This window comes from Leuresthes tenuis, unplaced genomic scaffold (assembly GCF_036924035.1).
Source record: "Leuresthes tenuis unplaced genomic scaffold, fLeuTen1.0.hap1 SCAF_10, whole genome shotgun sequence".
Taxonomy (NCBI): Eukaryota; Metazoa; Chordata; class Actinopteri; order Atheriniformes; family Atherinopsidae; genus Leuresthes; species Leuresthes tenuis.
In genome coordinates this window covers 36895944-36908741 of record NW_027325364.1, presented here as the reverse complement: position 1 = coordinate 36908741, position 12798 = coordinate 36895944, and the positions used below count along the sequence as shown (strand labels likewise).

Here is a 12798-nt window from a genome sequence, read left to right as displayed (position 1 = left end):
TTCTCCCCAGCTCACTCCCTCCTCACCATTCTACACAGGTGGCAGAACTGATAGCTTTGACAGAGGCATGCAGACTAGCTAACAACAAAGCAGTAACCATCTAATCTGATTCCAGACACGTTTGGGTTGTCCAAGATTTTGACACTCTGTGGAAACACAGACAATTCCTAAAATCTAACGGCAAACCCATTCTCCATCATGACAAAGTCAAAGCTCTTCTTGATGCCATTTTACTCCAAAAAGTCCATCTCTGTTTGTAAATGCTTTGCTCACACTAACAACACAGGTCCTGTCTCTCAAGGAAATGCAAGAGCGGATGCTGCTGAAAAAGAAGCTACACTCCTACCCACTATAATTGATCCCTGTCACCATTTCCACCTCTTTCACAACGGTGCAATCTTTTGCCACAGCACAGGAAGATGTGTGGCGAGGAACCGATAATAAGCCTTGTCTACCTAAACATTTTTTCCCTCATTTCGCGAAATTGACACATGGATTGGACCATGTGTCAAAAGGGGGGACAATGGATGCCATAACCCAGCACTGGTTCACCAAAGAATTTTCAGTTCATACAGCAGAAGATCAGTCACCCGCGTATGGTTTGTGCAACGCATAAAAGGTAAAACCAAAGCAGTCACACACATCGCTCACCCATCACCAGACAGACCATTCGAACACTTAATGATGGATTTCATAGAACTGTCACCAGCAGAAGGAAAGAAACGCTGCTTAGTAATAGTTGACATGTGGTCAAAATAGATTGAAGTATTTCCAGCAAAACACCAGAGTAGCCAAGTGGTAGCAAAGGCTCTGCTAACAGAGATTACTCCCCATCTGGGAACTACAACTACACCAAAACTGAGCAGCGATAATGGCTCTCACTTTGTCAATTCTGCAATAACCCAAATTAGTGAATTTCTTATCATTAACCTCAGACAACATTGTGTATAACACCCTGCCAGTAGAGACGTTGTCAAACGAGAAAATGGCACTCTGAAATCAAAATTTCAATTTTGGCAGACCTCCATCTCTGGGAGTAAAACCTGTAACCAGGCCACTCCCCTCCACTGGCCTATGTGAGGATATATGCTACAATATTGCAAAAACTTATTCTCTCCCTCTCTCTCTCTCTGCAGACTTCCAACCTGGGTGGTGAGAAACGACTTCAGAAAGGAGCACTGGAATTCCAAACGGTGACGAGATCCATTCTGACAACGCATACCATTGCGAAGATAGCCGAGAGGGCAACGTGGGTTCACGCCATCCACTGCAGGAAGATCCCCGAGCCAACGGAGGAGCCCAGCTGCCAACGTGATCGACGCGAGGACGGACGACACGAGGACGCACAGAGGACGGACGGTGACGGACGACACGAGGACGAGCAGAGGCCAAAGACGACGGACGGTGCAAGGACGCACAGACGCCAAAGAGGACGACCCGTGGAATTGGCCCTGTGGATTCAACAAACACCAACCAGACGTGTTCCACCAAACTCCACCATGCATCACCTGATTCTGATGCTGTCATGTTTGGCACAGCTGATGGAGGCTTACACCTACAAACCTGCCAGGACTGTCACTTTGACAGAAGGTCAAAGTGCAACATTCACCTGCCTCGTTTACCCTGAAATTTGGCGATCAGGACGGGTTCAGGCATATTATGCCAAGTATGACAAATACCTATGCAGAGACCCCTGCGACCCACACGAGTGGCACTTGATCGTTGCCACCACTGACAAAACCATTGCTCCAAACCGCTTCACAATAACAAAACTTCCAAATTCCAACGGAGCCCAGATCACCATCTCTGATGTCAAACCCACTGATGCAGTAACGTATTGGTGTGGAATTGAATATCCAAGCTCGGATATGTACAGACAACTCAGTCATAGTCAATGGGCCACCAGACCCACATGACGCCCTACTTAACATGCTGTCAGATGTTAACACGGTCATGTTGACCTCTGGAATTGAAGACAACCACTCCGACGAATATGAGAACATTACCAACATTATCAAACACATGAAAGATGCCATTCAACTCCCTCCTGTAATAAATGACTCATGGTTCCCTTGGCTGAAATCTTTGGGCCAAGGATGGCCAACATGGTTTTTAACAATAATCCCATATGTAATGATTTTCCTTTTGCTCTGCACCTTAATTCCATGTGTATTGAAAAGGCTGTCTAACGTGCTCATGAAAAAGATGATTCATTCCTCCACATATGTTCAGGTGAACGCCAATAATGCTGATCAAAATTCAACCTCTCCTCATATTCCTTAACCCGATATTTTTTTCATTTTGTTTTTCTTTGGGTTGTTTTTTTTTTTTGTTTGCTTTGTTTTGTTAGTCTTTTATCTGCTCTAATCAACTACCACGATGATACATTTTCAAATCTGCTTGAAATAGCATACCGGATACTTAAGTATTCTCTTGCATTTAGTTTTCATCCATTTTATTTTTCTTAAGTTTGTTTTCTGTTAGTGATTAATTAATAATCAAAAGGGAGAATTGTGATGGTAATTTTTATGTCTCAGGACTGACAGACCCTCCAATCCACATTAACCATTTGTATCACCCAGACACGCTAATTGTTTTAAACTATTTACTTCTTAATTAACACTCAGACAAGATAATTGTTTTAACCTCCTGTTTATCATCAAGACTGCATCCTGCCCCCCTCTGTAGATGTTGTTACACATCTAAAGGTATAAATACTCTGGATTCCTTTTGTTTGTATCTTTTCATACCATTGCCGCTGAATGGTGTGGACTGATCTTTTTCCTTGCAACGAAGAATAAAAACTTAGCCGGCCGGCAGAAAAAGTAAGTTTCTCTATTTCATTGCTCATCAGAGGTATTAGGAAGGAAGCGATTAAAAACTTCCATAACACTACTGAGGCAAGTAATCAAACTCATCAGCTGCAAGTAACCTGTACTAAGAGGTATGAGTGAGCAAGACGCAGCTGCATAACCAGCAGACACTCAGCATCACTCGGCAGCTCTCGTTGAACGCACATGCGCAGTGTCCCACTGACGAGTGACGACGAGCTTTGAATGAAGCGGGAACACTGTCAACAACAAGACGGTTGCTGAAGCTAAGTAGTGTTACGGTAAGTTTCACTGGTTTTCTATGTAGCAAACGTATAGTCGTTATCTTTGCCATGTAATTTATCCATGAGTCCAGGTTTGGAGGTTAACTTTATGTTTAATGATTTAGCCATGCCTGGGAAATTATAATGTTTACTTAGTGGCGTATTTTTGTTTTTGCTGCTAGTCGGTCCTTTGCAGTCATGTGAAAGCTAAAACTAACCAGCCCTTCATTAATGTTGCTCGATGTAAAACTCTATAAGGATATTATAACATTTAGGGATAACTAGAGTTTCAGCAGTTTCACGGCGTGCTTATTAAAGGTGGTCAGCACTCTTTACAGAGGGTCAGGTAATTTGAATTTAAAATCTTTTATGCATTAAGTTTTTTAGTTCTCATATAATTCATTGTTTGTCACATCTTTTATTAACTTACAGAATTAGCTTTGGCGCCCTGCTAGTGAAAAGCAGTCATAAGAGGTCCAATATCACTGTATCTTAAATATTAATTTGTCATACTTTTCCTTCAGATTCTGGCAGAGTTCTGTCGCTTGTCAAGCAAAAACCTGGATACAGAATTCTTCAAATACATCCCTCGCTTCTTTGAGATATTCAAGAGCAAGGGGGGAAGTGTTGGCCAGAAACTTCAGAAGTATCTGGAACAAGTCAGACCAGAGGTAAGTTTTTTTTTTTTATTATTATAATCATGTGGGGAACAAAATACACAACCCCATTGTGTGTGCAGAGCTATTAATTGATTGTTCTTTACCACAGGAGTGATGTGTGTTTGACATGATTTTTCAGAGTACAGATATGACTGCGAAGCGAACAGCAGTCCTCCGTGGCCTTCCTGTGATCCTTGGAGATGAGAACACAGACTTCTTCAAGACATGCTTTGTAAGTTGTCTTTACACCACAGGTTCATTTTATTTAATTCTGCTCCATATGTTACTTTGATAACTTTGATTCAGCCTGAATCAGTGCTACTGTACTTATGTGATGCACTGATGATCTATCTCCAATCAGAACACTTTTAGTGGTATCTGCTGTCTTTTAAAAGGATTTAGTCGCAGTTCTCTAGTGTCACCCCATGTGAAACCCAAATGTCTTCAAGAACAAAAAAAAGTACAATGAATTTTACTTAGCTGAAGTATAGGGGTTCTACTGATATCTCTTATGACCATATGAAGTGCAACACGTAGTTAAATGTTATGAACTTTCCCTTGCAACAACATCAACACTTATTTATCGCTGATGCTCTTGGGAAATGAGCTCGCTATACTGTGACAGGAGGCTGATGAGTGGACTGCCATAGGTGTGACTGTGTACAGTGACTGCAAACTGTACACATTCCTGTACTACACTGGAAGTTTACTCATCAGCCTGCTGTGGTAGTAGCGAGTACATTGCCCAGAATCCGCAGTGATGAAGAAGTGTTACGTTGTACTTTTAGTGGCTGTCTTGTGTTTTTTGCCATAGAAATTCAAGGTGACATCTGATATGTAATTTTGGTGTTATTGTTGTTAGGACTGCAAAGACCCAGAGATGTCTCACACCCCCATTGGGATCCTGACCATCATTCCTGAAGACGGACAGGCCTCCCCTGACTCACTGCACCTTGAGTCTTCAGGTACTGCAATCATTTTGGAAGGAAGAACTGTCATGGATGACCTTGGAAATCTTCCACATGCCATGTGCCTGCTCTTTGGACTTACTTACGCTCTGAATTTGGAGTACCCTCAACAACTGAAGTACACCTTTGACTTCATCCAAAGGGTACTTCTCTCACTTGGACATAAATCCCTAAAACCAAAAATACAATCACTCAAAAATTCTGATGCAATGAGTGAATGAGTTCACGATGTGGATGTGACGTGACATTATGGGTCACGTTGATACCTTTACCCTTATTGAAAAAGTGATTTTTATTTCATGTTTGATCCTTTTTTTGTGGGAGGGAGCCTCGTCGCACTTTTAGACTACTAAATGGTATTATGTTCATGAGGAGAAACATGAACACCTACTTTCCTTCTAGCTTTTCTTTTTCCTTTTGTGTTAATGCTGATTATGATTGTGGTGATATTGATTACCAGCATCAGCTTGGTCAGGTTTAGCCAGTTATCTCAGACTTTATATTTTTTTTTAAAGATATTTGACTTAATATCTGTTGAAAGTCAATCTCTAGTGCAGTTCTAAATCCATCCACTAAGAATTTAATTAATTTGATGTTATGATAAATGTTAGGCACTGTAATTGACAATTGAGTTAATCTATAGTTTGTTTCACACCGTAGTGACAACAGAGACATTTAAGCAGGGATTGTCAGTTTTAATGACTGAGGGCCGTGTGTGTGTGCGCGCGTAAACTCCAGTAGTTTTCAGCCTGTACCCTTTTCTATTTGTGTTCAGAACAAAAACAGTTTAATAATTAAACTTTGTTTTCCATTCAAACTGTTGTCTGTTGTCTCTTCGTTTCAATAACTTATCACTTTTGGTTCAGCTTACTTGAACATATCAAGGCAATCAGTTTCCTGATATTTTGCTAGTAATGTGAACGCTTAAACTTGTAAGGATAACTTATTTTTATGAGTACTGCTTAATTAACATAAATCACAAGTTTAAGTAGTCAAAATTTAAATTCTATAGTGAACCTAACTAATGATCTTGAGTTAACTATACTCAAGTTTACTGCCATTATATGAGTTGTCTAAACACAGTTATTTTAAGCTATAACACCTTAAAATTAATTGGCTACTTTACTTGGAGATTTTGAGGCAATCGGTTTCCTGACTTTTTTTTTTTAAGTAAAGTGAACTTACTACAATTTACAGTGTAGACATTGTCATGTACCGGCTATGAAACCTGAAGCGCTCTCCTCGGTAACTATGGCGGAGAAGGAGCGCCGCTGTGAAATTTACAAAACACAAAACTCTCCACAATGGGAGGAAAACAGAAAGGCTATGAATTGTTAACAAAATAAAAACACGCTCTCCTAATGAGGCAGAGTAAAACAAAAGATGCACTCTTCCAAACAGAGGCTCTATGAAAATTTTACTTTAACTTAGAAAACCTCACCTTTAACGGTGGCACGAGATATATTCAATAAATCAAAACACAAAACACTCCGCTAATCGGAGGTGGCTACGAAGGTTACAACAAAAATCTCTCCTTAAAAATGGAGGAAAAGTAAGGCTGTGAAACTTACCGTTAGACAATAAATAAACTATGGCTATAGAACAATGTACAAACTAAATAGCACTGTAGGAGAAACGCTCGCTGCAGGCTCGTGGAAACTATGGAACGTGACACAAGACAGATGGCTGGTAAGGTACTCATACTGGTAACATACTGGCCACGAGACAAGGGAAACGCAGACTATTTGAACACATGAGGGACCAAGGGGGAACAGGTGAAAACACTTGGGAATCAGGGAAGACAATGAGACGCCTGACACGGGAGGAAGGGCAAGATACCTGAAGCGAGAGGAAGTTAGTGATTTCAAAATAAAACAGGAAATGACGAGACAAGACATGAAACAGAACGTAGATCGTGACAGACATAAGCTCAAATTCGGTGGAGAAGGGAAGAGATGGAGGTGGGAAAATTAATTAAATAAATGAATAAAACTGCCAAGTAACAAGAAGAACATGAGCAATGCATACATTGAGCTGGGTCACTGCCCCTTATGCACTACCTAGCTCAGACTCCTGCACTTTGCAGACTACATTTTGGACAGTGTGCAGTGTGCGAATTATACAGTGACAATTGGAGGGGTCAATATTTTCTCTAAAGTGGAAAGGGAACCCAGTGCAGCGCGTGCTTCAGTTAACAGAAGTCTTACAATCCTTATATATCTTGCTTGTTCAACTAAATGTCTGCAGATGACGAAAAAACAAATTTTACACCATTTTACAGTTCATTGGGCACACAAACAACTTTCACACTCAGCAGTCTCCAACAAAGTATTGTAGCAAATCAGACACATGTGCACTGAGGTGACATTGATGTCAAAACAACCAGAGATACGCAGCACGCACGCACGCACGCACGCACGCACGCACGCACGCACGCACGCACGCACGCACGCACGCACGCATAACAAAAGAATCATGCGCGCGTGTGTTGTTACATAAAGACTGTATTTCAAGTGTGACAAGAAGCCGTATACGTATGAAACAGTGTCTGACGGCCTCATACGTCTGTCACTGTTTGACAAATGTTGTTATGCGTTCACACACACGTGCGCTCGCAGATTCTGATGCTACGTGGCCGGAAGCGTCTTAATGGCTGTATACGGCAAAGAAGCTCGTCAAATCGGCCCGTTAACATTAGAAAATATCGAAATTGCATTTGTTCATCCAGGTCCCTCAGTGGGTGAACCAGTGTTGTAAATTCACCCGTTCAGCCTCGGCCGGTCGTACAGGTTGTACAACCTCCGCAAACATTTTCTCTGTCGCCTGCTTCAACATTTGCAATATAAGCATTTGTTCTTCAGTATTGATGAGCTCCAGCTGCAAATACAGCTGCTGCACCTCGGTTGCCATTGGTTACTGTTGTTAACTCTGACTGGAAGAAAAAGCAAGGATTCAGCTTTAACCCCTGAAACCACACAGACACACAGACACACACCCCTAGCGGCATGGCATTGAATTGCAGAGCAACGTGTTCCCTCAACACAGAACTTTGAATGCTCAATGACAGCGTCACGTTGACACCGTAGACGTTATGGAGGAGTAGAAACTAAGCATTACGCGTAGTCACTACGCATCACGTGATTACAGGTGTGCAGCAGTGCTCACACGTGAACGTGCGCGTGAGTGGGGGACCATTATAAGACAATGAGGAAACTACATTACACTTCAGGCACACAGACACACACACTTCTCAAATGCAGATCTACACAATGTTGAACCAGAACCAAACCACAGAGCTCAGGTCTCTGCACTGGCTTCCTGTCGCTCAGAGAATAGACTTTAAAACAGTTCTGCTCCTGTACATCTCTGCCATGTTAGAGCCATATGAACCAACTGGGACTCTGAGAACCTCAGGGAGGGGTCTCCTGCTGGTGCTCAGAGTCAGGACTAAACAAGCTGAGGCTGCGTTTCAGTTTTATGCTCCTAAAATCTGGAACAGTCTTCTAGAAGATGTGAGACAGGCCTCAACTCTGACAATGTTTAAATCCAGGCTGAAACAGTTCTATTTAGCTGTGAATATGACAGCTGAAAGTATTTTATCTGCTCTCTTTGCTTTTAATTAAATTAATTATTAATTATTTGCATGTTTTATGGAATGATTTTATTTTCCTTCTTCTGATTTTATATAGTTGTAAAGCACTTTGAATTGCTTTGTGTACGAATTGTGCTCGACAAATAAACTTGCCTTGCCTATTACCAAAGAGGAAGGCAAAAGTGTTAGCATACATGTTAGTGTGGACCTGTACCTGACCCAATAATGGATACACTCAGTGATTCTTAAATTTTCAACTAATTCAGGAGTGACAGAAAAATTCACCATTATTCATGCTTTAATGCTCAGTATTAAGCACACATAACAGAACAGGCTGCATTCTTAGGTCCTAACATTCAGCTTACTCTTTTTTTGGCACCAAAATAGTGCCTGATGTCTCCTCCTTTCCTTTTGCTCATGTTGGCTCTGTAAATGAAATCTAAACTGAGTTCAATAAAATAGTTGTACATTTAAACTAATACAACTACTACAATTAATCAGCTTTCAGTGGATGTTAATTGTTCAACAACCCAAATAGATTATACTGCATACCTGATTGAAACTACTGCAAAGGGTCGCCTGTTTTAAAAGCTACTCTCAAAAAGGCAAAAGCCTATCTAAAACACCACTTAAAAGCCTATTAAAATGAAACAATATTATATAATAGTTTAATATAATAAGATGTGCTATGCTAATACACAAATAACACTAACATCTGTATTATATTTCTCCTGTCAATTCAAATGAATGTGGTTTTGAAATGGGGGCAACTATCAAACCTGGCAAGGCAGCACGCTTTAGGCATTGTTTACAACTTGACCACAGTGCACGCCTGCAGGTTACTAGAGTGATGTGCACAGAGCACAAGGCTTACATTTGATAACATGTAAACTAACATTCACATGATGACATTTTACATTTAGATGGAAGCCATAGACACACGTTAGCATTTGTCTGAAATCACCTGACACAATATAATTCTGAAATTCTGAAAGTGAGAAACTTGTGTTATAAACCAGTTGGACAGCTACTTACATTCATCTACAGCTACTTTCAACACAGCACTCTGGTGCAAATTTGTTTTCGTGCACGCACAAAATTGGAGCCAGTGACAGGCAGACAGACAATGAAATGGTACGGTCCGCTTCAGGGGTGTCTGACATTTTACTACAAGCATCTTTCTGGCATGAATATGGAAAATACTGTGCATTGTAATATTTATGATTACGGAGAAGAAAGATAAATGTTTGAACACCTCCCCAATCGGTTATTTGTACCTCTTTTAGGCAGGATGAAGTCGTATTTCGCACTATGACTAAGTGTATGCATTTTGCATGAGTTTAAAGTTACAAATCCATCGAAGCTTAGGAAACATTTCTGTGACTGTGAGCAGAACCTCGTAATTAACAAGTCATGTTGTGCTGAAAACTGATTCCCTCTAAAATTCTAACCCCCTTTTGATCTACTTTAAATAAAAAAATAAATAAAACCAATTTTAGCACTTTCAAAATACATTCAGCAATGTGTTAGTTGCATGGAACCTACGTCAGTGGGTGGTGCACATTGCCATATTGGATATAAAGATGAGCTGAAATCTTTGAACGTTTTTTCAAAAAAAATGTTTACCATTCGGTTTTGTTGATGAGAAATGGACAGACAGCAAGCAGAAAACATTGAGCTCCCTTTACAAAGAAAGGGTTACCTCGTGGTAAACTGAAACTACATTACAGTGAACATCAATATCAAACCTGAAGGTCAACATGGATGATGCTCACAACCTCTGATGGGGATGAGCAGGCTGAAAGTTTTACATTTGGCATGTAAGAGCCCAGGATGTATTTTCAAAAGTGTCATTTTAGCACCAAAACTACACGATTGCATTACAAACTAATCAAAAGTTACTTTGGAACCCTCTTAACCCTTCTACAAACCACTGTCATCGGCTCTAAATTCTTTGCGTCTCAACAAGTTGTATATCGGACAACACTTCCTTCCAACTTTTACCTGTCTGCCAAGTGCTGCCCCCCGGATGTCCTCTTGCTGATGCTGGGCAATAGTGACCCCAAGAGCCAGAGTGTGGACCCCACAGGAAACAGTAGTGATGAGCACAATGGGTGTCAGCCTCAAAGGTAGAGTCAGGAAAAAGGAAAAGCTGAAGAAAGCCTGCCAACCCACTGTGTCACTGGCCTGGTGGAAGCGAGCATAGTTCAGACCGAGGTAGCAGAATATCTGAGCTGCTATGAGCACCCAGAGGGCGTAGGGCACCACCCGTCTTGAGATGCGGTCTGGAAGCAGCCCAAAGCGGCACAGCAGGTAGAGGATAATATCCCCTGCCAGTCCCACTGATGCCACTAAAACAGAGGCCAGCTTGTCAGTTGTGTAGACCACTGTACACATAACAATGATGTAGCTGTCGAAAAGGGCAGCAAATACAACAAGCACCAGCAGAGTTTCATGTCTCTGTCGTCTGAAATAAGTCTGGTAGAGGTTCTCCAGAGATTCCGGTGCAAAGGTGAGGCGCATGAACCGTGGCAGGCACAGGCAGCATCCTGAGTTTCTCACTGTGACTTCATGTGTTCGCCCCACTGCTTGCCCAGGATCAGACGGTAACGTAACAGAGCAGTCTGCTGAATACTCGGCAGAGTACTCTGGTTCGGAAAAAGCACGGTTCCGGGGCATGGTTAACACTCAAAAGCCTCTGCTTCCTGTCCTTTTCTCAAAAAGTGAAAATTAAATGTTAACAACTTCCAGGTTTATGCTGTCTGCAGGTTTCTTCTTTGATGAATAACCACCTTTTCCCCCTGAGAGCCCACATATCTGACATGAGTCACAACAGCGTGCTGATTGTCCTGTGCACCAGAGACGTATTCTTACATCACTGGACCCGGGGCCACTGAACTGTCTTTTGATGCTGTGGCACAGAGTCCATTTCCTGCTTTTCCATTCAACTTTACAACCGTGAACCTCTATATTCCAGCACTTCAACTTCCCTTTTAAAACATTCACTTTATGATTGTGGGACTTGTTCTGTCTCCATCAGTCTTCTGAGTTGGACAGCTTTTTGAATTCCAGGTCTCCATGACTCCATCTCACTGGACCTAAAGAAAAGAGGGACATAATTAAGGTATTTACCAAGGCTTCACATTCTACCACAGAGAGAAGCAGCTGTCAAGCATTGAACAAAACCTAATAGCAGAGTACATTTACATATTCCTGCTCCTGGCTGCTATCTTTCCTCTATGGAGACTATTTTGAGTACAAATGCAGTTCCTTCTAACAGCATTTCTTTTTCAGACACAATATGATCAAAGCCAAACAGATTTTCACATTACTATTGAAAAAAAAAACTGGACCATTAAAATAAGTCCAGGGTGTTGTGTAAATGTGCGGAAAAATGTACGGGTGACATTTCTACAACTTTTGCAATTTAGCTATAAAGACAGGCCACTTGAAGTACGCGAACGCACCAGGGGCCAAGCTCCTGCTGCTGCGGCCCTGCTTAGCTACATGTTGCGCTATGTCAAATTAACAGCTTGGGAAAACTCGTCCAGATACACGAATGTCAAAAAGCTTTGAACCACACATTTACTGATTTCCATCATACTGACAATGCTGTAAAATCCTTTCTCGGGATATGTAGATATCCGCCACTTACTCACCGAGGAAACCTTCCAAAGGTTGCTTTAGCATCTCTGACTGATGCTTCTGTGACAGAAACTTCAACAATCAGTATCTGATTTTCTCTCTCGCTCCTAACTCTCTATTTAGTATGTTTAGTGTTTCCTTTCCATTCACCTGCCATGCTGGGAACGTTATATATTCTCCCAGTGCATCGACATGTTGTTGCTTGCAGGCAGCATAACGTGCAATGATCCAGCCGCTCACCGTGGACAACGCCACATTTCGTCTTCTTTGGTTGCTTTCGTTATTATCCTTCGAATGATGTGGCTGCCAGCTCCCTCAATGGAACACAGAAGCTCACCTATATCCACACTCTCACGGAGAGAAATAATACAAAATAAGGAAGAAAGAAGAAAAGACGGGGATGGAGAGAAGGAAAGGGGGGGGGGGGGGGGTACACAGAGAGCGAGAGCGAGAGAGACAGAGAGAGAGAGCGAGAGAGAGAGAGAGAAAAGAAAAAGAAAGTCGTCTCGTCGTTTTATCACAGCCCGGAGTCAGATTTTTTGGTATTGGGTGTTTTCCGCCGCAAAATGCACAGAACAGCTTCTAGAGGCAAGGCTTCCGGTCAGTTTAAAAATAAAATGCCTGTTTTCAACTGTGTACATCTCAAAATCAATCTGATTAAAATTGAGAATGTATATCTAATTTAATGAAATACTACATTAATTAAGTTTAATTCTGTCCCGTTCTGTCCAGGATTAAAAGCTCTGTGTTTCTTTATTTCGAAACTGGACATAGGTGTCTGTACATCTCTCTCTCTCCCTCTCCCTCTCTCTCTTTCTTTATAGATGCACATACGACCTC

General features: G+C 41.6%; 1 protein-coding gene across 2 annotated transcripts in view; it reads right to left on the bottom strand.

Annotated features, from left to right (window-relative positions):
• adcy3a (adenylate cyclase 3a) overlaps positions 1–12511 on the bottom strand; it is a 118884-nt gene extending 106373 nt beyond the window's left edge. Inside the window, exons 1-2 of one of the 2 annotated variants that reach the window (XM_072395036.1) lie at positions 12109–12511; positions 10318–11411 (exon numbers count right to left, since the gene is read on the bottom strand). In XM_072395036.1, coding sequence (XP_072251137.1) covers positions 10318–10992 — 675 coding nt within the window. In that variant the 5' untranslated portion in view covers positions 10993–11411; positions 12109–12511. The remainder of the gene's footprint in view (positions 1–10317; positions 11412–12108) is intronic. The other variant, XM_072395037.1, reaches the window with a different exon arrangement.
• Positions 12512–12798: the final 287 nt, after the last annotated feature.